This window comes from Nyctibius grandis, chromosome 15 (genome assembly GCF_013368605.1).
Source record: "Nyctibius grandis isolate bNycGra1 chromosome 15, bNycGra1.pri, whole genome shotgun sequence".
NCBI classification, from domain to species: domain Eukaryota; kingdom Metazoa; phylum Chordata; class Aves; order Nyctibiiformes; family Nyctibiidae; genus Nyctibius; species Nyctibius grandis.
The window spans coordinates 8,616,593-8,640,541 of NC_090672.1; the positions used below are offsets into that span (position 1 = coordinate 8,616,593).

The 23,949-nt window shown below is 41.2% G+C and overlaps 1 protein-coding gene across 1 annotated transcript; it reads right to left on the reverse strand.

The window, feature by feature from the left end:
- Positions 1–3,098: 3,098 nt before the first annotated feature.
- On the reverse strand, positions 3,099–22,141 carry MMD (monocyte to macrophage differentiation associated). Its single transcript, XM_068413334.1, has 7 exons — positions 21,980–22,141; positions 15,586–15,667; positions 8,935–9,095; positions 8,015–8,089; positions 7,504–7,605; positions 6,610–6,679; positions 3,099–5,276 (listed from the first exon to the last, which is right to left on the reverse strand). Exons 1-7 carry the CDS (start codon positions 22,006–22,008, stop codon positions 5,076–5,078), a joined length of 720 nt encoding a protein of 239 aa, XP_068269435.1. The 5' UTR covers positions 22,009–22,141; the 3' UTR covers positions 3,099–5,075.
- Positions 22,142–23,949: the final 1,808 nt, after the last annotated feature.

The following is a 23,949-nucleotide window of genomic DNA, read 5'->3' on the forward strand; positions in this document are numbered from 1 at the left end:
GTCCCACAGCAATGATGCTCAATCCTTTAGCATTTATGATGCTACTAAATCATTGCTGTTTGAAGCCAAACGTACCACGAGTTCCCAAAGTTCAGTAGGTGTTGTGGGTTGGGTTTTGGTGTTTCAACATCCTGAATAACTACAGCTCTCCATCCAAACATCCTGTGGGCTGCTCTGAATGTCCTGTCGGAGACAAGGCTTGGTTGCTGGCTGGCCATGTCACAGAAGCCACATACTGTGGCTTGTCACTGCCTGCACACCAAACCTCTGCGTCACTCCTGGAAGCCAACGCAACACTCCAGAAAGCGAGGAGACGGCTGCTGGAGCTCAAACTGCTACTTCAGTAGGTCTCTACTAATGGCTTTTCACCTACGTGAAAATTTAAGGGAGATTTTTCAAAGGCACCTAAAGGATTTGGGCACACAAATCCACTGCCAGCAGGGCTCATGCTGCTAAGTAACAAAGACACCTGAAGATCTCCTTCGGAGAGCACGCTAGCCTCATTAGCGTCCATGATGTAACTTCTGTTACAAAACTGGTGCTGGCTTCACTGCCAGCCTTTTGCAAGAGGATTTTGGTTCCCCAGCTTATCCTTAGTAACAAGTGCCCTGGTTCTACTAAGGGAACAAGCACTGCACCCATCCTGCTTGCAGTCAGGCTCACCACCAACAGAAGGGGGATGCCTGGCGTGACAACAAGTAAGCAGACACCCAGTCGGTAACAAAAAGTCAGCCCGCTACAAAATACTGCCCGAGCAGGAATTTGAAAACTCCTTGAAGAAACCAGTGCTTTCCCTAGAGGTTCGACCTGTAGGACCCAACTACCACACCAGTTCAGACTGCACATGGCACAGATGCTCTGAACGTGCTTCACTTCTAACCTCTTTGTGCTGAATTTTCAAGATAGGCTGCAAAGCCCATCCCAAACCCGACGCTGAGCAGCCTGGGGGTGTTTAGCCCCAAGCACAGTGTCACCCCTGCACTTACTGCTTGTACCACAGCTGGGCAGCACCAGGCCTCCCGGCACTGCTGTAACACCAGCTTAAAAGCATCCGGACACTTCCAAATAGCCACTAGCGACCATTTCAGGTGCCTGATGCACGTTCCCTTTCCAGACTATGACAGCGCTCAGTGAATTCAGTCAGACAAGTGATGAAAATGGAAAGCAAACTCTTTCATAGTAGAGGGATGACAGCGAGCAGCCTCCAGCTGCTGGAGAACTGCGGTCCATGCACAAGCTGAGCAACCTGCTCAGCGTTACAGGGGAGGCACGAAGGTTGACGGCACCCGCACCGCAGAGCTGGCAAGCGTCCGCCTTGCCATCCTGGTCATTCTTTTGTGAACTATTTTTAGCTTTAATCTCACGACACCTCTTGATGGTGAAAGCAATTAGCAAGCAGAGACTAACATCCTGCATTCTTTTAAAAATAGCAAAGCACAGAGAAAAGACTTAGTCAAGCACATGATGGGAACATGACAGCCTTAGCCTCTAGAGAAATCACGTGGCTAAATACACCAGACCTAAATAAAGAGTTGTGTAGGTGACTCAAAGAGGTTACCAAACAAGCAGCAGGGTCCTGAGCGCGAGGGACATTGAAGTAAGAGGTTTAACAGAAAAACCTCTATGAAAAACTTCAGTATCTTCTCTTTAACTTGCTCATTCCAGCCCCCGACATACACGCATTTCACCAAGAAGCAGCAGCACTAAAAACACTATGGCAGCTGTGTGATTTACACAGTTCACGTATCAGCAGGTAAGAGTTCAGTTACCAGCTGTGAAAATCATGTCAGAAACCACACTGCAATTGATGATTTTGGAAAACCATGATAACCAACTGTTTCAAAGAAGTATCCCATTTTTACACCATAATTCTAAAGATACAGCGAAGGCTGCAAAACCCAGGTTCAGCCACTCGAGCCTCCTTTGAAAGGACTTCATTACTTACCTAGGACTGGAAGACACTAATACAATTTCTCACCGCAATCACAAGTAGTTAAGAGGGAGGTGGGGAAGACAGAACCGGAAAAGGAGCCTGCTTTTATGACTGCTTAACAGAAAGACAAGTGAATACTTTCTTCGTGCATTCCTTGTTGCTGTTGAATTAAACAACACCACAACATGAAGAAGTGCACTCTAAAACAAATCCTTAAATGAATCCCTTCAGATAACTGAATTATTTTTTTAGATGCACACAATATTGTGGTAGAAAAATACAATGTAAAAGTGACTAGACTGAAAGTATCCAGCATTCAAAGTACCCGATGCATCCTTGACATCCTCTGGGAAGGTCCATCTACAAAACTAAAACGCACATTATCACTGCTTCATTTAGACCCCGTGTGCTTGTTGCACTTCTAAAACCTAGAGGCATAGAAAATACAGAAGCAACTGCTTTTAAAAACATTTGCTTCAGGAAGACAAAGAAATTGCATCTCTGCTACTGCAGCGAACGCTGCTAGAAAAAGCACTATTGTTACTCCTGGGAGGAATCAGCCTGGAGAGCTGCAATTAGAGAGGGAAAAAAGAAAAGGCTAATTGATGTATTTGTTTTCCAGACAGAAATGCATTTTGAGTTCAGCTTGTATATATATATTTAATGCTATGATACTCCTATAGGGATAGGTGCAAAATTATGTATTTTAGTGTTATATAATTGAAAAAAAACAAACCCCAGTATATAATGGTATAAGAAAATTGATCCAGAACAGCAAAAGGGAAGTAGCAAATTCCCAACATTGACCAAAATTTACACATAAACATATTTTTTCCATACCACAAGTTGAATAATTTGGATTGTAATCTTTCCTGCTATTTTTAAGTAATGAGATGACTGAGCAAGCATGAGGGTCGTTAGGTTCAACTCTGGATCTCTTGTGTCAAGAGTGGCAACAGTGTTAGTCCTTCACTTTCCTGCATAAGGGTCGGAGGGGAAAAGAACCCAAGTACCCAGAACACAACGGCTTCCAAATTGCACAAAATGTTTATTGTTAGTCTAGTACATTCAATATCATATTGACTAGAATACAATAATTCAAAATATTTTTGGCGAATTGAAATTTTTTAAAAACCATTTCAAACACTCCAAAAAGCAATGCCATGAAAAATTAACTTATTAAAACAAATATATTCAAGCAACAGTTTCGCTTTTGACTACAGAAAACCTTTACATGTATTTTAGTGGTTTTAACAGTACTGCATTTAAACAAAATACATGAACTCACAAAAAGTGGAAAATATTAAAATAGACACAATGTTAAAAAACTGAGGCATCCAGATGTGTGAGACTGTTGTACTAGGAATTACCTGCCCAACTGTTCCATTTGCTCTCTTTTGGGGCAGTTAACTAGTCTGCTGTAGCGGTGCTGTTTCTCCAATCACCTGCTAACACCATACAGCAATTCTTCTTCAATGCCTTGAATTTAAAGTTTGTCCCTCTTGTAAATTCCGTATACAAATGTATATATTCTAAAATATGCAACCCACTGGCAAATCTAGGTGCAATATTAAACGGTACCTTGAAAAAACTTCCCTATCTTGCTACTTATTGTTTGCAGACAGGCAATATCCAGAACAAAATCTGAAAAAGGCAACACGTTTTGGTTTTGTTTTTAAATACTGACATGAAAAACTGAGTAAATTAGAAAAAGGATAAAGTCAATCTTAATATAAGACATTCATTATATAGTGGGACAGGATACAGTTATTGGACAAACAGTATTACAATGACTCTTCTACACCTGGTCATTTAATGCACGTGTTCTACAATCATCACTTGCTACCACGTCTGGTTTTCCTGTACAGAAAGACAGCAATACAATTAAAGACCAGTTTTACTCTGTGTTAAGTCCCAGAACGACAAGTGACACCGTATCAAGTTCTTCAAGCTCTCCTCCCTGAAAGGCTGCGCTTGGGAAGAACCAATAGCCATGAATTCAAAGTGGTCAGCAATTGCTCTGCACCTGCTGCTCTGACCAGGATTTCCCAACAGAACCACCCCAACAAAAGGTGGTGGGAACTGGTTCTGTTGGCCAATTTAAATCCCTTTGAAAATCCAAGCCTTAATATTACAGCACCGATATGCATATACGTGTTTTGGAGGAAACGACTGACTCTCTGGTTTGGATAGGGGGATATTAGCTGTCCACCTTCCTTAATAATACTGCCAACCCTTGGTAAGTCAGCTTTCATCCAAACTGCTGCCCGGCTGGGCAGCATGGAGTAGAGTTGAGAATCTCGAGGAGAAATTCCTGTTAACTATTTCTTTTAAAGCACTTCATTTCCATCATGGATAAAGCCAAATTAAGGTGCTGTTTAAGTGGTACTGTAGATGAGCAGAATACTATCAGGTTAAAACTCAGCAGAATCACATTTAGATTTTAGTTCATAAAAGTGGTTATTACAATTACACTTGTAATACAACCTTTGGAAGAGGTACAATGTTTGCTTGTCAGTACAGTATGTGGAATGTAACCATTTCCTGCAAGATTTTGCAACATGAGTAGCTGCATAGATGACAGTTGTGTGTTTTCAGTTCAAGAAATGTACTTCTAAAGTTTACAAAAAACACAAACAGTTTCTATAAAAGTCACATTATACCAAGATAATGGGTGGTAAAAGTAGATTATTTGTCTGTGATTCATGTTTAATAACTGACTAGTGGAAAGGTGATAGAAACCAATTCCGAATCAAAAGAGTTACATTTTCGCTGTTGCACTGACTTCACCATTTGAATCACTAATTTAGAAAAATTCACGTAGTTAAAAATTGTAAAATTAAACTCGAATACAAAATTTATTTGTAAACATCAGGTAGCCAGTTCTACTAATGTGGAATGGACTCTTGGTACTGCGGTACAGTATCTTGGTTATTTACAGCACTTGCCACGTGATGGGCAATTGCAGGACACATACAACATCAGTTCACAGTAATTGTGTTCAGAGAACTACCAAAGTCAGTGCAGTTTTTCTGTGCAATTTTCCAATTTCCCCAAATTCCTTAAGTCAAATAATACTGTTACAGAGGCCAAGTGCAGATTTTTTTATATATATATATAAATATATATATGTATATCTCTCTCATAAGTGACGAATTATGTCTGCAGGACTTCTGTAAAGGTACTTCCAAATGGCATAGTAATGAACAGCAGCTGCTGTGGCCACAAAGATGTGCCAGATGGCATGGGCAAACGGAATGACTCCATCGCTCTTGAAGAACACCACACCCAGACAATATATCAAGCCTCCCCAGGCAACCTCCTGAAGTCCATCGGTGTTGCTCTGTCAATTAACAAGGAAAGATTAGGAGTGGAGTGCAAAGGAGGGAAACGGAATTTTATGTACAAAATACAAAAAAAAAAAAGCAGGCGTCACAACTCAGAACATCTTGACTATGACAGATGGACAAATGAGAAAACCAGTATATTTACATCACACTTTGTGAAATACATAGTAACATATTTATATAATACATCTCAATAGCACTATAGAATTAATAGTGAGATATCTCAAGAATGAAGACAAGTTCAATGTTTTGCTTCATGCTCATTAGCAGAGCAGACACACACGGAGAAAAAGAAAACCACAGTTGGATGAAGCTTCCAGCAAGGTTTTGGTATAGCACAGCATTCATGTGGAACAGTTACGTGCTGTAACTGGCATTACCTAAGGCCCAGGTTCAGAGCTCCCTGAACAGATTACAAATTCAAGGAAAACTTGGCCTTTTCATAGCGAATTGTAAAGGTGTCAGATTTACATTAGCAGCAGAGAGGGTTATTCAAAGTTATTTAAAATGTGTAACTATAAATAAATAATAGTCAAAGTTTTGAGGTGGACAAGACGGAGTAGGATGCTTTACAGATGCACCAAGAAACCTCTTTTAATAAAAAGAAAAAAAAAACAACTGCTGAGAGATCAAGTATCCCAGATACAGCGCATCAGTTTGATGCAGTTCAACTGCTTCTCAACTTTTCAGTTTTCCCCTGCTTCACTGATAAAAAGAAGCCTCTAGTAAGAGACAAAATATTCCAGCTTTGTTGCCCCTAAGTAATATTGAAAGGGGCAAGAGACAATTTACTTCCCCCATCTTGGTCCAGACCACAGAATCAATTGTTTCAATTTTTCAAAGAGCTCTTACATATACCAAGAAAAAGGACAACACGTTATCAGAAGTCCATTCCACTTGCCTGAAAAAGCTTCTTTCCCAATTTGTAAGTGGGCATAAAGTAAGTTCATAAATAGCAAAATCTAGAAACATTCCTTGACAGGCTAAGGTACTTCACACCTTTACCATTTTTACTAGAATGGAAGTAATTGAATTGTTACATCCAACATCCTTTCAGAAGTTAGGTCTTCAGAAGTGAAGTTTGGAACCTAAGATCTGTTTATCTAGACCCTGTGGCCCAGATTCAACAGAACAAGGTAGCATTTCATTGAATGTAAACTATGAACACAAAATACAACTCACTATATTTGGTTCTTCTGCAGAGAACATTTACAACTATGGTGGACTAAAATTAAGATCTTTTCAGAAGAAAGAGGGCTGCACTGGAAGTTAAGCTAGTTATAAAAGGAAAGTTTGTGTGTTTGTAATGTTACTAGTCACATTCCTTACCATGGATGTCACTACCAGAGCAGGAGAAAATCCCATCGCTAAATAGAAAAAGAGTTCAACGATCTTATACCTAAAAAGGAACGATTTGAGTCATTTAAGGAGGTGTACAAGAGGATGAACATTTTCTTCAACAGTAAAAAAAAAATATTTTAAAGTTTATGTTAGCATGGGTCCATTAAACTATTTAAAAAGCTTTCTATGCAGATAATCAATGTTTTATGACAAAAATAAAGCCAGTATTTATCTCTCCATGCTACAGTTGCAGGCAATACCTTCTTCTCCAAATACTGCCTAGATGCATTCATTTGCATTAAGTACTAGTGAGAACATTGAGACAACTAATATTTTCTAATTTGACAAGAACCTCAGTAGCTTATCTCCAAAACAAAAAAGTTGTGTCTTGCTCCCTGAGGATAAGTAATGAAAGCAGGTTCAAGAATTCAGATCTGAAACTAAAGGACTCGCATCTCAAAACAGAAACAAGAAGGCAGCAGGAGTCAATATGCCTCAGTATATCCAAACAACATAATGGTGCAGTGTAATCTATACATAATGCTACATAAATCAGGGGTGTAAGAAAGCCACCATTTCAACTGATTTCTTACCCTATGCACTCTCACCCCTGCTTTCTTGTAGCAAAATTAAAGTTTTAAAAGTAGAAACTTCCCTCACACCCCTTTAAGAGAAGACAATAATATAACCTAAAAACATGTTATGACAGGGTGAATGCAATTATCTGATAAGATGTAAGTTTGCATCATTCTCATCATGTATTTCCACTGTTTCAAAGCTCTTATTTCAATGTGTGAAAGGCTGGATAGAAACACCCAGAAAGTAAGAAAGTCCCCACCTTTTAATTTCAGTTTAAAGTTAAATGCAAATAGTAATTCTTACTTTTCATGGTAGAGAAACACATAAATGGTTCCTCCAGCAGCCATCAGCCAGATAAACCAACGCATGTGAGATGCCAGAGGTCCCAGCTCACGTAGATTTAACCTGGAGGTACAAAGATTTCAAGAGACAAAAGTGATGAATGAATGGACCATACTGACACAAGAGTAGTAGGGCTTGATAAAATAAATAAATATTCAGAGCTATCACTTTGGCATGATAAGGGAGGAGACACTTGGACATTCTATACATAGAGAAGCAGAAGATGTGGTTGCATCAATGTGAGGGAAGCGTAAACTGGGGTATATGGAATATAAATAAATTACTTTCTGCTGTTTTCTAATATTACTTTCTGTTCAGCAAATCCCAGGAGATTACATTATGTTGCATTTCACAGTGCAGAATGTGGTCAACTGCATCTAAGAACATACCTATAGATTTTGGAAAGCTGCAATGAAAAACTGTTTACATTGGAAAAAGCTTTAATTCTGAAGCCGTGCTTCCGATTTCTTACCATGGTGCATATGACGCCGCAATAAAGACATAGATCATCATTCTGTCACACATGTGAAAGCAATGCTCCATTGTCCTAGTAAGAGAGAGAACAAGTCACCAAGACAGATATTGGAAAGACTTTTGTATCATCTCAGTTTCCTCATACACTCTGGAATTACTTTGCGGAAAATACTATCAGCTCCATAACCTCTTAGAACCATCTGGAAGACTGTCCAGCTGACTTCAACTTCAGGAGGTCATAAGCAAGGCACAGAGGAGATAAGCACTCCTCCATTCCTCTCCCCTTCTCCCCTCCATCGTGCATCCTGCTTTCTGGCAAGGAGGTGGAAAGCTGTCACATCAACTCTGCCTAATCCAGAAACTGTTACTATTCAGTGACTACTGGTTATATCCAATTTATGGGCCAGAATTATCATAGAAGTCATAATAAGAATAAAAAAATAAAATTAAATTAAAAAAAAATTTCAAAATCACATCTTAATTTTGGTATTGCTGCCTTGCTCCCAAGGAGGCTTTCTGATATTCAACTGTGTATTGTATTATAATTCTCCTGGCAAAATCTGTGTTCCTCAAAGTATTTCAGCATGCCATAGTCCCAGACAGCGTTCTCATTTCTGCAATGGGATTGTATCTGCCATGCACTTAGATTATGTTTTTCCCACGCAACTTCTGGATTAAGACCCACTAGGGCTTAGAAAAACACATATTTTCCTTGCAAAAAAGCAGCAGACATTAAAGTTTGTTTGTATGTGAGCTTGGCTCACTATTTCTTCCAACAGAAACAAGGGTGTTTTTTTCATGGTTCAGGACAAGGTACCACTCCAGCCTTCTGTAAAATCATATTTTTGACTGAGAAACACAATGGAAAAACATCACAGAACATGAAAATAAAACATCTTGTACATCTTATAGTGATACCTTAAATGACTCTTTTTCCAAGAGACGATATGAAATACTGTGGAGACAATGAAGAGCGCACAGAGCCCCATGCCATACATCCATGCTGTTATCTTTTCCCATCGATCATCAGAAAGCCGGTGGAGAAGGGCACTACCCACAATCGCAGGAACAATGAGGAACTAAGAAAACAAGAGGCCATTGTTAAGTCTTTACTACCACCCACAGTACAGCAACAGCAGGGCAGACAATCCTGCAGTGTGCCATGTCAGACCATGAGTACGACATTCGATGGCATGCTCCTAACAGGAGCAAGTTTTTCATTCAGGTGTACGTTGACACACAAATGCCAAGACTTTGACAATGTCTCAGACATTTAGGTTATACCTGTTTGTGACCAATTTCTCCTCATGTGGTATTGGGCTAGGTTACCAGCTCCTCTAGCCATGACACAAAATCAGACAAACAAAAGAATTTGCTAAATCTTAGTCGTGCTTTTATTTTCACATGCTGTTTTGTGTCTTAAAAAAGTTTTGATCCAACTCTAGGCTTGGATCTAAACCACCTCTTGTGCATAGAGGCAGAGCAAAGGACAGACCAAAATAAACTTAACACTCAAATAAAAAAATAAAGTATTTAGAAGTATGCAGTTAAGTAGAAGATAAGAGAATTAAGCAAAGGCTTTGCAGAACTTGGGTTTTAGGTATCATAAATAAATTAGCTGCAAAGTTCTTTTATGAATAGATTCCTAATGTACGATTGTGTTCTTTTAATGCAGTGTATCCAAGTCTGTTTTCCTTACCACCTCCCTCTCAAGCAACTTTAATTCAGATATTCCAAAACAACCACTGTTAGATCATCATGGTGGAATTGGCATGCTCACATGAAGTACCTAAGAAGTGGGCTGCGGGCTTCATATACATTTAAAACTCCACTCCTTTCCAGAATAAATTATATCATATACCTTTGTCTCATTCAGAAAAAAACAAACTAGGGTGAAAAAAAGAAAAAAAAAAAAAAAAAAAAAAGGAAAAGGCATGTCCAACAAGTATTTAAAGAAAAGAACCTGCTGGTTCAGACATTTCTACCCATCTCCTTCCCCTATGAAGCCGTGTCTTTGTCAGCCTTCTAAGTTAAAAACGCAGCACAAGTTCCCTTCCAGCCCCTGTGGTGTGTCTTAAAATGTTAATTAGTTCACTTGAATTGTAAATAAGCTTCATAGGTTAAATTCTTATAGTTTAACCTGAGTCTCACATGCTAAACAATTAAGCTAGGAACAAGTAATGTTTAAACAAATCCGGCAACTCTGCTTTGCGTTACAGGTTTGATAGCTCAGGGTGCAGAGCTCTGGTCCAGCCTGCATTGTCTTTGTCCTTTATCTACGTACAGACTAGAAGAAATTGAGGCTCTGATCACAGCGACAGTGCAGAAGATGCAGAGTATACCAAATGAATCTGAAAAGTAGTTGGTTAATCCAGAGAGGTAAAAAAAAAAAACCACACAAAAAAAGTAGCTTTTACTTCTGGCTTTCGAAGTACATCAACTGTAGCTTCATTGCTATTGTATTTTCTTCTTTTCTGCAAAATTTAGTACATTTATGCCAAAAGCTGTAGAGTCATGGAAATGAAAAGTATGGCATTCCCATACCCACAGCATTTGGACCAGAGGTGAAAACACTTGCTGAGTTTTGTAATGGCACTATGGAAGTTGACCTCATGCACTTTAAGGCCAAAAATAGTCTGTCAGTCTGGGTTCTCATTTATCACAAACCATAAGTTTCCATACACATACCCTGGACAGACCCCAAATTCAAGAAAGGTTGAAGTGTTTCACTCCTCGGGAGATTAGTCACTCCTGTTTTCTGCATATGGCACACAGTTTAAGTGTGGCTGAAGCCCTTGAGACAGCACGGAACTGATCACACGTGGCAGTTGTTTCATTTAGTTTTTGCAGGAGGCAGGAAGATGCTAAGCTCCAGAAAGTTTTTTAGCTGGGTTTCTTTAAGCTGTGCAGTCATGCTGTATCCACATTCATCAGTTTCCTTCCCACTTGCTTGTGGGAATTTCAGTTTTGACTAAACTTGATGGAGAACTAAAAGGTTTCAGAGAGATTATGGTACCCAAAGGTATCATGAACACAAGTACTAGGTAAAAGAGCAAATCCCTACTAATTACCTCCTAAAAGCCTGGGCTTGAGCTGCTCAGAGGTTCTGCCTGGAGCTCTGATTGAGACCATTTTATGGGAAGACAGACCTTTTTGGACATTAGATTTAGGTATTACACAGAACAACTTGCCTTTCTTACACAGATATCCCAACTTTCTACTAGTCTACTACAATAAATATTTCACAAGTTAAGCTATGATGTGTAACGTTCAAATGGGCCAACACAGTTTACTGCCAACCACTTTTTCCAGTAATTATTGTATATAAAATTACAGGGTTAAAACAAACAAGCAATTCTCTCATCACCTCTTTCTTTGCACTTTCAGAGTGAAGAATACAGCTACAAATGAGTACATGGATGAAGAGCTGAATTAATCTCTTTTCTGCCTTGTCCTGGCTCTAAAGAACAATTCTACTTCTCACAGGGAACAGCACTATGCTAACATGAGAAGGATTTATTGTTTTTTCTAAGTATTCTATTTAGAAACACTTTCCCTCTGTGCCTGATATGCATCATGGGAACAGTTAGACTAAACAAGAAACATTTTACTACTCTTCTGACCAAAAATAGCTAGATTAAAGACAAAAATCCAGAAATGATACCCTGCTGTTCCAGCCAACTGGATAAAAGTTCTGTAGATACTAATGCCATACCAGATAATGTATGATACAATGGACTTCATTCTATCTTAACATCCATCTTAAAAAAGAAATATAACATTCTAGTCAACAAAACAAGACAGATTTTCCCATGTTCATTTGAAAAAAATCTCTAGTGCAAGAACTGCATTTTAATCTTCAGAATGGAGAAGCAATTAATCAGTCCTTTAAAAGAAGGGGTATTTACCAAAAAAGCAGTCAAAGAATCAGAACTAATGAGTGTGATTGTGCTGTGTCATTTTACAGCAATGACACAGCATTTCGAAGTTGCCAACATTCCTAGTAATAAAACTAGCTACAAGTCACAAAAAGCTTCACTTATTTCATCATGAAGTGCAACTCTTCCAAATGAATATCGTCAAACTCACCAACTTAACGTACTATGAACAAAACCAGAACTGGGATGCTCCAATTTACTAACTTTAGCACCTTTGTTAATACTTGCTAAATCCGGAATTGGGCTGGTAGAGAGATTTACAGAACAAGAGAATGGGCAACAGTTTCACTAAGTTTTCTAGAGAAATGCCAGAACAAAATAAGAGCATGAAGTTACAAACCCCTTTGCAATAAGAAGGAAGACGAAGGATTAAAATGTATTTATTTACAGCTATAGGCAGGAATCTTTAAGAGGAGACCGACTACCACAACCTCCACCGTCAGAAACAGCAGCCACTGCAAAAAGCCTTAAGGCACGAAGAAAGACGCTGAAACAGTAAGCTGTAAACTTGATCAGGCGTACTGCAGGGAGATTAAACTCTCCGGTTACTAACTCACAGCAAAGTATCTGGTATCTTCCATCTATTTGGGGTTGCTTAGGACACTAGTACGTTGGTCAATATCTTATCTGTGCTCTCTCCGTATTTCTGTAGACAATCTCTCCCATATAGAGGTTTAAAAATCTGTTTAAAACTTTGCTTTTGCATACAACATTCATGCCAAATTAAGTTATTTTCTTTGCACATGAGGCTATGCACGTCATGTAGTCAGCAACAACGACCTTTGATGCACAAGCCACTGTAGCAAGGCACGGTGTTATTGTTGCAGTCTCATGCACCTTTCATTGAGAGGGAAACACTAACAGCATAAACACAGTCCCTACACTTCCTCTTCGGAAAGGAAGGCAATGGAAAGATCAACAAAGCGGCCAAATTCCCATGTGACACTTAGAGGGAACCATGAAGGACTGTGTCCATCTCAAGCTGCCTGCTCCACGAGTGCAGTCCTGAAGCCAAGTACAGTGTCTCCCTACTCATCAATTTGCTCTTGTCAAATCACGGAACAAGCACCGTGGAGCAGGAAGCCTACTGGCAACCTAGAGAACAGAGAAACACCTAATATCAGTCAGGTAGAATGGAGACATTTTCATTGTAAGAGCCCTTCTGAAATTTTGATGACCCCTTCTTCCACGCTCAAATGGCCTGGTAAATGCTCCAAGCCTTATGTTTGAAATATTTATACTTCTTCCTTCTTTCTTCCATGCACTGCACAACCCAAGATTGGAATAGAGAGACTACAACTTATTTTAAGAAAAGTTCTTCCTTTTAAGGCAGTTGAAAGAAACTTTTAGAGCAGTACAAAGCAAGCCATGCCTAAATTCTGAGCCTTTAATACAACAGAGCATATCTTTTGTCTAATAAACCTAATGTACACTAGAAAGTTTCACGATGAAAGAGCTTTCCCCCTTTAGTTTTAGCTTACCTTACAACTCAAATTCTTGCAACTCCTGCTTGTCTCATACACTGTTTCCTTCCTGTTTTTCTAAACAGAGAGCAGTCTTTTCTGTTCTCTGTATTCAGCTGCTTAGCTGCCCTTCCTGTCTCCTAGGGTCTAAAGACAAGTCGGCACTTCATTTGAAGGTAAAAAATTCAAGACTTTTAAATAGCCTTACTAGTCAGAAATTTGAAGTTACCTTACTATACTACATAAAGTTAGCTTTTAAATATTGTAACAAAAAGCTACGTATGGGATTCTGTATCCCCATTTATTAATTGTTTCATTTTTTTTTGAAGCAGCCTAAACTGACTCCTGTGTATTTTTAAGTCAAAAACCAGACAGGGTACCTCCTAAGGAGTACAGCCACGCTCGTAAAATAAAAGTTGACTACTTCTGAATTATGAATTAAGCTTTGAAAAAAATGTATGCAGAACCATTGCTAAACTGTTTTGTAGAAATTACATCAATGTCTAACTGAAAATTCATACTGTAATCTAGCAGCAGACTCAACCATTTGACCTTCTAACATTTAGTAAAACAGTCTGTAACGCAGAGGAGAAGAAAGCATCCCCCTCAGCTTTTTCTGTGTAATCCACTGTGCTTTACCAGAATAGATTCCTATTTTAAGGCTTTAAATTTTGATTAAAAGTTATTTATTGCATACAGTTTTATTTAAGGAATAACAATCCCTCTATTATACTACACTACATTTTCTTCCAAAGGTTAAGATTGCATATCCCCAACTTCTTAATAGTTCTTGGTAGGTTTTAACACGTAGCTTGACTGTTTACAAAGTAATCAGACAGCTTCACCAGAAACTGTAGCATACCACAAAATACCTATATGACATCTTGGCTGTAACCTACTGCTGACAGGCATGTCGGCAGCACGATGACAGTTTTTCAACTGGATGACGGCTAGAATTGCTAAGGAGTACAGCAACTTCTGCCAGATATTTTGAAATCGAACTTTTTGGCCAGAGTAAACAGGATTTGTACAAGGATTAGGAGATAAACTACATATTTGTGCTAACTAACAGAATGTTGCTTCATTCTCTAGACAAATAAGCATATATTTACATAATGCTGTACATGAGAACCTTGGCTTAAAAATACATAAGCTTCAGCTAGCTTTTCTATACGTAAACCGAGGCGATTCTGTTTTTACCAGCAACACAGAGCTGTATGGTGGTTATTTATAAAACACACACGAAGGTTCATTAAGAACAGAGCTCTTTCTAGAACTGAAGAATCCTATGCACTACCTTCAGCATTCATATCTGTAGCTCACTCAGACACACTGGAGATAAGAGACTGAGGACAAAGTCAAACATACTTCAGATATTCAGAGTTAAACAAGGGATTGAGAAGAAGCACGAACTGCTTTTATAAAAAGGCAAATGCTATCTTAAAAAACAAACACATTTTTAAGTCCTTTTCGAAGTGCCCAACAGCAAATTAAACTTCCCAATTACTCAGAAAAAAAAAAAAAGGACTGCTTTCCTCATTTTGTGTATATCGTATATTCAAATCTAGTAGGGGTCCTTACATTATGAAAATAAGGACAGACTAGGATTTTTAGTAGGACTGTCTGCATCATTAGTGCCTCTTTCAAAATAGCAGATTTCTCGTTCTCAAAGAATCAATTCCTAGATATCAAGTATCAGAACTAAGCCATTCCAGCTCTTCTAGCTCATACCCACATGACAGTCTTATGAAGCCTTCTACTTCTAACGTGAATAAATCTTTCCTATACTTCCACTATACAATTCGCACAACACTACGTGAGCACAGTGCTGGGAAATCTGCACTGCAAGACTAACTCATATAGGCCTGTACTCACAGAGTATAGGACAGAGGAAAAACAACTAGTTAAAGACACGTAACTTACTTTGGCGAGGAGGAACCTTATGAAGCATCTGGAGCTCCTAAAGATTCAGAACAGGGACTAGTGATCACCATCTAATTAGTGTTACATTTTCTGGACTGTTATAGCCAAAGCTTTTATAATAAAACCAGAGAGGTTGTAAATATGAATACAGTCAGGCAAAGGTAAGCATTCAGTCATCCAAACCCACAAGAATTTACAAAAACACCTGGTTTAAAAAAAAAAATAAAAAAAGGAAATGTACTTACTGCATGTGTGTAACAGTTAGCAGCATGTTCATAGCAAGTGGGTTTGTAGCGGCTGTTTGCTGGAGCTGGGTGGTTCATGAACCTGTTGAATAATTAGAAAGTATTTTTAGGAAAGTTAATAAACCATCTCTTTGGAGTGTCATGAAGGAATACCTCCAACCTAGTAGTGTTAAAAACTGTAAGTACAGACATGTTAAAAGTAACCGTTATTTAAATTGCAAGTTCTCCCAGATAAGTTCTATTAACAGAAACATAGGTTAAATAAGTGCCTGTGACTGCCTGTCACAGTGGATGGTTACCTTTAATCAAGACTTTGCACACAGAAGCCAGACCCTCTATTTTCTGACAGCTTGATCAGATGAAGAATTAACTATTTCCTATTTAAATTACCTAATATGGACTCAGGTTGCTCTTGAAATATGGACTTCACCATAGCTGGCAAGGGCTACTCTTCTTTCAAGAAGTTCTTGAAACCACAGCCTTATTCCAGTTCTGTAACACCTTGGAATAAATCAACTTGAATATTGACTTTTCAATTCCTATAGCAAGCAATATTTGTGTTTGGAGTGTTAGATGGGTCAGAATTTCTTTGAGGCTCACGCTATCTTCTGTCTGTAACAAAGACCCAAGCCATGCAGGGATGAAAGGAGACCATGATGGTTAACTCTGAAGAAGAAAAATTTCAAGAGGCTTACGATAGACGTTGCACCTTTGTCTCTAAGAGTTTTCAAACATTACCTAACAAACGAACAATCACACCAAACACAGCCTATGCAAGTCAAACCAAGTATGATGAAACTTGAGGAAGTTTTGGAAGGACTCACCAATACAAACGTAGCATTTAACTATTCTAAAAAACCAAACACTTGAGTTGTTTCTGTGCAACTACAAAATTTAAATCTGTGTATAAAAGCCTCTAAAAGACAGCACACATTCACAGGCAACCAGTCAAACCCAAGTTCTGCACTACTCCAGCTACAGCACCATGTACGTTATCCCAGCACAGCCTACTACCGTACAAAAGCGATTCTCTTTCACTAATAAATTCCTGTTTACTCCAGACTATTATAAAACTATGCATTGACAATTAGTCAGGTATCCAAGAAGCCAGGAACAGGTTCACAACAAACACACAACATGTCTGCATGTGCAGAACTGAGAGCAACTTCGTTAGCTAGGTGTAGATAAAGAGCTTGTTAGCTAACTTTGGTCCTCCCCCACGTCCCTCCTGGTTTAAGTCAAAACCAGTCCCATTTTTATGACATCCATAAAATATTGGCTGATCTCAAACCTGGGAAAAGCAAACAACCAACCAAAAAACCCAATCTTATAGAGTAAGCAGTTCCAGGTTTCAGGGATATAAGACACTTTCTTTACAAATCACTTAATAAATCAGTCAAAACCCCCATATTTTTTCTAAACTGATGTACGAAAATCTAACAGCATTGATAAAATAACACAGTGTCATGACCTCTTTCCAAATTGTGACAATTTCAAAAAACAGTTTCAACTATTACTAATACAAAGGATAAGAAAAATGTGAATTTCATTCACAGATGCCAAGTATAAATAGTTGCTAGCAAATGAATAATTCCACGGGAGTTAATATATTGTTAAAAAATGGCAATTCTTTTGTCAGTGACAAATGACACTTTGCTCTCATCTCCAAGAGGATAATGACATTGTAGTCATATACACAGGCAGAACATTTGGAAAATGATTTTGTTGCCCAGTGTGTACAGGTCTTCAACAGCTGCTCATGACCATCGCAGCATCCTCTACAGATGGAACATTCAGTTTACTCAGTTCTGCTTCCAAGTTAGGAAAACATTTAAAAATAAAAGCATCTGTTGGCTCAGTTGAGTGACCAGGATTAGGCTGCCCTTGCCCAACTCCATAAACTCAAAGTCATGGGAAACCTTTCACTGAGTGCATCTAGAATATTACTGCCTTTCTCCAAAGGCCATGGTGGTACCTTGGAAGTCTCACAAGAAGTAGGAAATAAATAAAAAACCAAACCAAACTAAAGAACCCAAAGCAATAAGCTTATAGCTTTATAATTTCTGTTGTTCCAAGTTTCTATATAAGATATTATCATCATCTAAAAATCTATAAATAATTGAAGGTAGCCTACTAATGGGACATTCTATTATCCATTAGAGGATTACTTTTATTTTTTTTTTTCCTTTTCATTTATATTTATTTATTAGAAAAGACACTGGATCTTTCTAAAGCAGTCACAACAGAGCCTGGGGTAATGTTAGATTTTAGACAGAATTATGAACAAACACTTCAGAAAAGTCCATTTATTATGAGGACTTCTTATTCTCACTAATTTAAAGACAGTGCTATTAGTAAAACAGAACATAAAAGCAGCAACAAAGCTAACCTTTCTCTATTATCTACATAAAGGGTTGGGGTTTTTTTTCCCCTTGTTTATGCCAGCACAGGAATGATGCAAATACTCGTTCATCTGTGTGGTAACTTCAGGCTGGCAAAACAGACAAGCATCAGGTTTCAGAAAACTTCACACTTATAAATAAACTGTTTGAAGTGTTTTGAAAGGTTTTTTTTAAAATCAATACTTCGATTCCAATTATTTAATTTAAAAAAACAACAAACAGGGTTATTAGCACAGCTGTTGAACAGAAAGCTTTACTGGACTCCCACAGCAGCTGAAATGTGCTTTTCTCCCACCGGAGAGAGTTCCAGCAGAACCCCACCATTGGCATTGCTTCCCCGTCCCCTTCAACACGTTTGTACTATCAATCAGCACCACCACTACTAACTAGTGCATTTGGGCAGGAGAGACTTTACCTCTACCTTAAAGAAAAGGATCTCACAACACCCCAGTACCTAACATTTAATGCTGTACATTCGACACGCCTGCACCTCTCCTTTCTGCACGCTATCGAGTGCAAGACCCAGGCAGCAAATGCTGGAGCACATTTGCTCGGGTCACTACTCACAGACAACATTTTCAGCAAAGCAAAACTTCAGTTATTTCCCTATGCCTTTTTATAATACTATTTATAAATATTATCAGGAACAACTTCAGAGGAAGGATCACTTAAAAAGCAGCTGAATAGGGAATAATTCCAGCCAATGCTTCTCTTGAGTTTGTTTCATTTCCAGTTTGACAGTTCACGTTTAACGCCTTAAGAAACAGAGCTGAAGTTTGAAAATAGCTGCCTTGTGATACTACACTGAAGTACTCATCAAAACCAGGAAAAATTACTTTGACGCATACTGTTAAAGAAGTCAGTCATATTCTCGTGCAGTTACATATACATACCACATTGCAATATAAAGGCAGGAGAATTTGGTTGCTGACATTCACAATCTAGAGGCAAAAACCATTCTGTTCTTTCTTAAAGGCAAATAAATAAATAAACCCCACACCATCACCAACAACAGATGCTTTGTGTTTTCTGCCACATGAATACTGCAACACAGGGACATTGTTTTTCCTCCTATCTACAGGTCAAGTTTGCCTCATCTGAAGAAGATAATTGTGAGGAATATAATCTCACCTTCCTAGAAGTGGAAACTTGATATACAGCATTCAGGTGCTGGTAACTCCTTAATAAAGGCTCTCTACCACACAACCATTAATGTTATTATCAAAGGCAGGACAGTCTGATAAGGTTCCTCTGAACTGGACTACAATTTACAGGAAACATCTTTAAGTGAAGCCTTTTAATTCTCTAACAGATCTCTAATGTATTCTTTAATAGGAACTCCAGTGAAACTGGAGTCATTTAATCAGGGGATATGCAGCATTATCTCACAAGAATGCATAAATACTTCCCCATTTAAGATACTGACAATCCAAGATCTCTAATATAAAATATTAATTTCTTCAATACCAGAATTTGAAATTTCTGAAATTAACAGCCTAGTAACTACTTGCAGCCAGCCACGAGAACAGAATGCTTTTGCACTGAACTATGAGTTCATTTTCACAATCTAAATGTATTCTTAAAGCTCAAGAACTACTTGAGGCCAAGGAAGTCTGAGCTTCACAGCTTCAGAGCACGTAAACAACCTCCCTTGATGAGCACATTCCCAATAGACGTGGAAAAGGGGCACTGAGAAAGACATATGACAATTTAAAAGAAGAGAGAAGAAACTCATATCCCTCCCTTTACACTACTTGAACTTTGATCTTGAAACACTTCAAATATTTAAAATGCTAAACATATGGACTGATCCATTCTTCGTGAGAGACCCCAGGTCTCAAGTTCCTGTTCATGTCCAAGGAGTAAATGCTGTATGTTTCATAGTGATACCAGAATTAAAGATATCATAGTATTGGGGAGAGAAAGGAGAAAGAAAACCTGAGGGTTATTAATGCTTTCTCTTTGCATGGAAATCCAGCTTAGAAAAATAAATGATAAAATCCCAAATCTACTGCCATATTTATATGGCATCTGTCTGGTACCACAGCAAGCTTATACCCAAAACTGCAGAAGAGAAAAGCACCTTTCAGATCTTGCCTTATTCTCGATTCCCATCTGCTGAATGAATTAGTCTTTGAAGCATGAAGTAAAATGTCAGTAAAAACAGCAAGCACTGATAATAGCCTCAAAGATCTGGAGTTTTTAGTCTTTTCAGGAAGTACATTTCCTTTATTCAGCTCAAAAGGCCTCATACTTCCTTTTACCAGCTTAAAAGCACATTACCCCTTTTTGTATGTTTGGGTTTTTTGTGCTTTCCAGCAGCAGGAGAGGCCATTTAGACCAAATAAGCCATAAATAACAGCATATGAGAAACTGCAACAAGGTGGGGATAACTCCACAGAAACAGCAGTAGCATACTTTAAATGGTGTTACGTATTTAGATAGAAGCAATTTGTGTGTTCTCTAGGCTTTTCGTTTTTGAAAGGAAAAACGACAAATCACAAGCAGGTCAAAACAGATCAGCACCACATTTTCCTGATGATCATTTAGGTAATATTTTCAAAGAGAAATAAATAGGTTTACAAAAAGCTTGATTTCTTTGACTAAACTGGCAGATATTTCCTCTTTATTAATTCAGTCCATTCAGTTCAAAATAGAGCCATATGCCTCTGGACTAGGCACCTTCTTTCCTGGATTTCAAAAATACCTAGTTGTGGTCTGTAACTGTTCACATAATCTTTACTATCGCTGAACAACTGAGTCACAGAAATAATTCAGATCAGTACAGAAGCAGACCACTTATTTGGAAACATCAGTGAAATCACACACTGTGTAAAGGTTCATGTACTTACAGCACGATACTAAAGATAAAATGAAATCTGCAATACTCTGAGAATCCATTAACAATTGTGGTATTATACATAAATTATGCCACAGAAAAAAAGCACCTGTGCATCCCACTGACCTCCCAAAAGACTTCTCAACCTTCTGTCAAGTATGAAAGGCAAAATTTCAAGTGAAGAGCGAACAGAAGTCACATCAGGTGCTGCAGCACATCTGAGCTCAGGGGCAGCGTGTCAGCCAGCGTAACAGCCTAGATGCGGGCTACTACAGAAACCAGGTCTGACCATATTCATATTTTTCTCTCTTTCTATTTTATTTCCCTTTTAATACTTAGGCTTTGGTTTCTTGAGCAAGTTGGTGAAAGGAGAGCAGGGCAGCCCTACAGCGGTGTACCTGCTGAGGGAAACCATCGTAGAAACTGGTCTTATCTGGGAGACTTGTCACTCAACAGTTACCAGCCTTGCAGCAATTAAGTACATGTTTACCCAAGAACCTCGATCGCGCTGTTACCCAACCGACCCCCGTGAACACAAGCAGCATCTTCAATCCGCCCTGGGAGACGCCTGAACAAAGAGCACCAGCGCTCTGCTGCGGGCCACGGAGCCAGAGCAGCCGGGGCGGCCGGCGGGCGCCTCCCCCCGCCCAGCCCCGCGGGGGGCAGCAAGCGGCGCGGCCCGGGAGCCGCGGCCGGGGGAGGCAGCGGGGCCGGAGCTGTGACACACGGCCGGATGCGTGAACCTTCACCCACTTAAAGCAGGGGAAGAAAGAAAAATAAATAAATAACAGATAGGCAGAGCCCCCCCCCCCCCCCCGCTCACAGCCCGGCTCTGCTCTCCCCGCCCGGCACCGGCGATGCCGTGGCCCCTCGGCCCCGGGGGCGGCGACCGGCGCCTCAGCAGCGGGGCCGCGCGGGGACAGGCGAACTCGGGCGGGGGGACGAGAAAATCTCGGATACCGCCATCCCAGCCCTCACACGACCCCGAGCTCCACCGCGGTCGCCCGCGGCCCCCAGCCCCAGCGCGCCCGCGGGGCCGGCCATGGGGTCCCATCCCTCAGGGCGGCCCCGCCGGAGGAGGGCCCCGCCCGGGGACCGCGGATCCGCCGCGAAGGAAGGGGGGGGTCCCCGCCGGGGCAGGGGGCGATCTCACCTCCTGAACCTCTCCTGGAGCCGCCGCATGGGTCCGGGCCGCCCGACCCGGCCGGGCGGCGGGCGGGGGGTCGGGACGGGAGGCTGCGGGCGGCTCCTGAGGCGGCGAGGGCCGGAGTCCGGGCCCTCATTGGCGTGCGAGCCGCCGCGGCGCGCAGCGACGGCCGGCGCCGTCCGTCGGTGAAGCGCGGGAGCCGGGCGGGCGGCTGCGAGCTGCCGCTTTAACCGGCCTCTCGGCTCCTTTCAGCCCGCCCGGCCGGCGCTTCCCTCCGCCCCTGCCCGCCCACAGCGGCCGGGCCCGCCGCGGCCCGCCCCCGCCGCGCCGCGGCAATGGCGGGAGGCGGGAGGCGGTTGGCGGCGGGGAGGGGGCCGGGGCCGGGGCCGGGGATCCCCCTCGGGGAGGGGAGGCCACGGCTGCTGGCGGAGGCCGGCCCGCCGCCATGGCCCCCTTTGCCCCGGGAGATGGGGGCTCGGGGTGCAGGCGCCGGGCGGGGGCCGGCGGAGAGCGGGAGCCGCGGCCTGGCCGCGGGGTCGCGCCGAGGGTGGCCCAGGCCGAGCCGGGCCTGGAAAACAGCAACAGGAGCAGCGGCGATGTCGGGGGCTGAGGGCTCCCCGAGGGCCGGGGCTGCAGCGGATCCCCCGCAGCCCTGGCAGCGGCGGCTGCGATTTAACAGCACCGAGCGGCATGAGAGAGCTGCTGAATTGCCATCGTCGCAACACATTCACCCACATAACCTCATAGCCGAGGTTATTTAAACCTGATTTTTAAACTCTAGAAGCTGAAAGAGCCCTTCCACAAGGGATGTGGCGTAGGCTGACCTAGTCGCAGGGCTCTGAGCTGTGGCACAGGCCCCAGCCTGGGGGTGCCCTCACTGGGGACTTGCCTGGCGTGGCACAGGACGGGGCGCAGAGCGCTCCTCCAGCAAAGCCGTGGCTCTGCTGTCGCGTAAAGCTGTGGGTGGAAAAATTTACTCCGCTCTGAATCGAGGTTACAGCGGCTAGACTGCTCATGACAACCTGGCTAGCTATCTTCCTAGTTCTCCCAGCTGTCAGCCCTAATCTTATCTACTCAAACCAAACTTTTCCAAGCAAGAGCTGTTTTACATGAGTGAAGAGATTGTCAGGCATGTTTCCGTAAGATGAATGTGGTGTTGCCCTGTATAGTACAAATCATGGCATGAATTAGGAGAATATTAAGTTTGATTCAAGCTTCTGTCTTCTCATCTAAGATCTTGTTTACAATGGGATTTTGAACAGTTCCAGCCCTCAACAAAAGCAATTAGTATAGGCACACCAAAGCAAACCAGTGGTTTAGACAAATAAGCTATGTCCAGCATCAACACCTTTTATGGCAGGACTGAGACAGATGAGATCTGCTGACTGCTGCTGCCATGGTTTGTAAGTCACCTCCCCAGCCCACTGAGCCACCTCTGCCAGGTAACCACCTCCACCACAGGCAGCAGAAGGAAGTGTGAGCGTCATGACTTGGCTGGCCGTCAGGCTAAATCTGACTTTTCATGGCCCTCGGTCCCTTTTACTAACTCTTCCTCCATGCCAGGAGTGAGCAAACAATGAGGTGGTAGCAGCTTTGTAAACTGCCATGGCAAGACTTGCCCCTTGGTTTCTCTAGTTTTGGGATGGAATAAGCTCTTTCTGGCACGAATGGCAGATTTTGGTCTCCAACAGGGGCTTGCTGCAAGGATGGCTGGGGCTGGGCCAGAAGACCACTGCAGACAGTCGGTTGCTCAGATTTGCTCAAAAGGGAGGGTAGAGCTTGTTGCTGGAAAGGAGAGCTCCTGAAATGCAGAGCCAAGCTAGTTCCCTGAGAAATACTTACATTAATCTCAGTGAGGTGTCACTGTTAATAGGTTGGTACAATCTGTCATCTGATTTAACAGTGTCACTGCTAATAAATTTTCATATTGCTTATGTTATCTGTTAATCCAAAAGGAGCAAAGTTTGAGGACACCA

Bases quoted from the DNA above. Each gene is read 5' to 3' on its own strand.
- MMD (XM_068413334.1), bottom strand. From the start codon at position 22,008: ATGCGGCGGCTCCAGGAGAGGTTCAGGAG. The intron at 9,096-15,585 runs GTAAGTACATTT...TTGTTTTCTTAG, and splicing joins CTAACTGTTACACACATGCA to TTCCTCATTGTTCCTGCGAT. The intron at 8,090-8,934 runs GTATCACTATAA...CTCTCTTACTAG, and splicing joins TGGAAAAAGAGTCATTTAAG to GACAATGGAGCATTGCTTTC.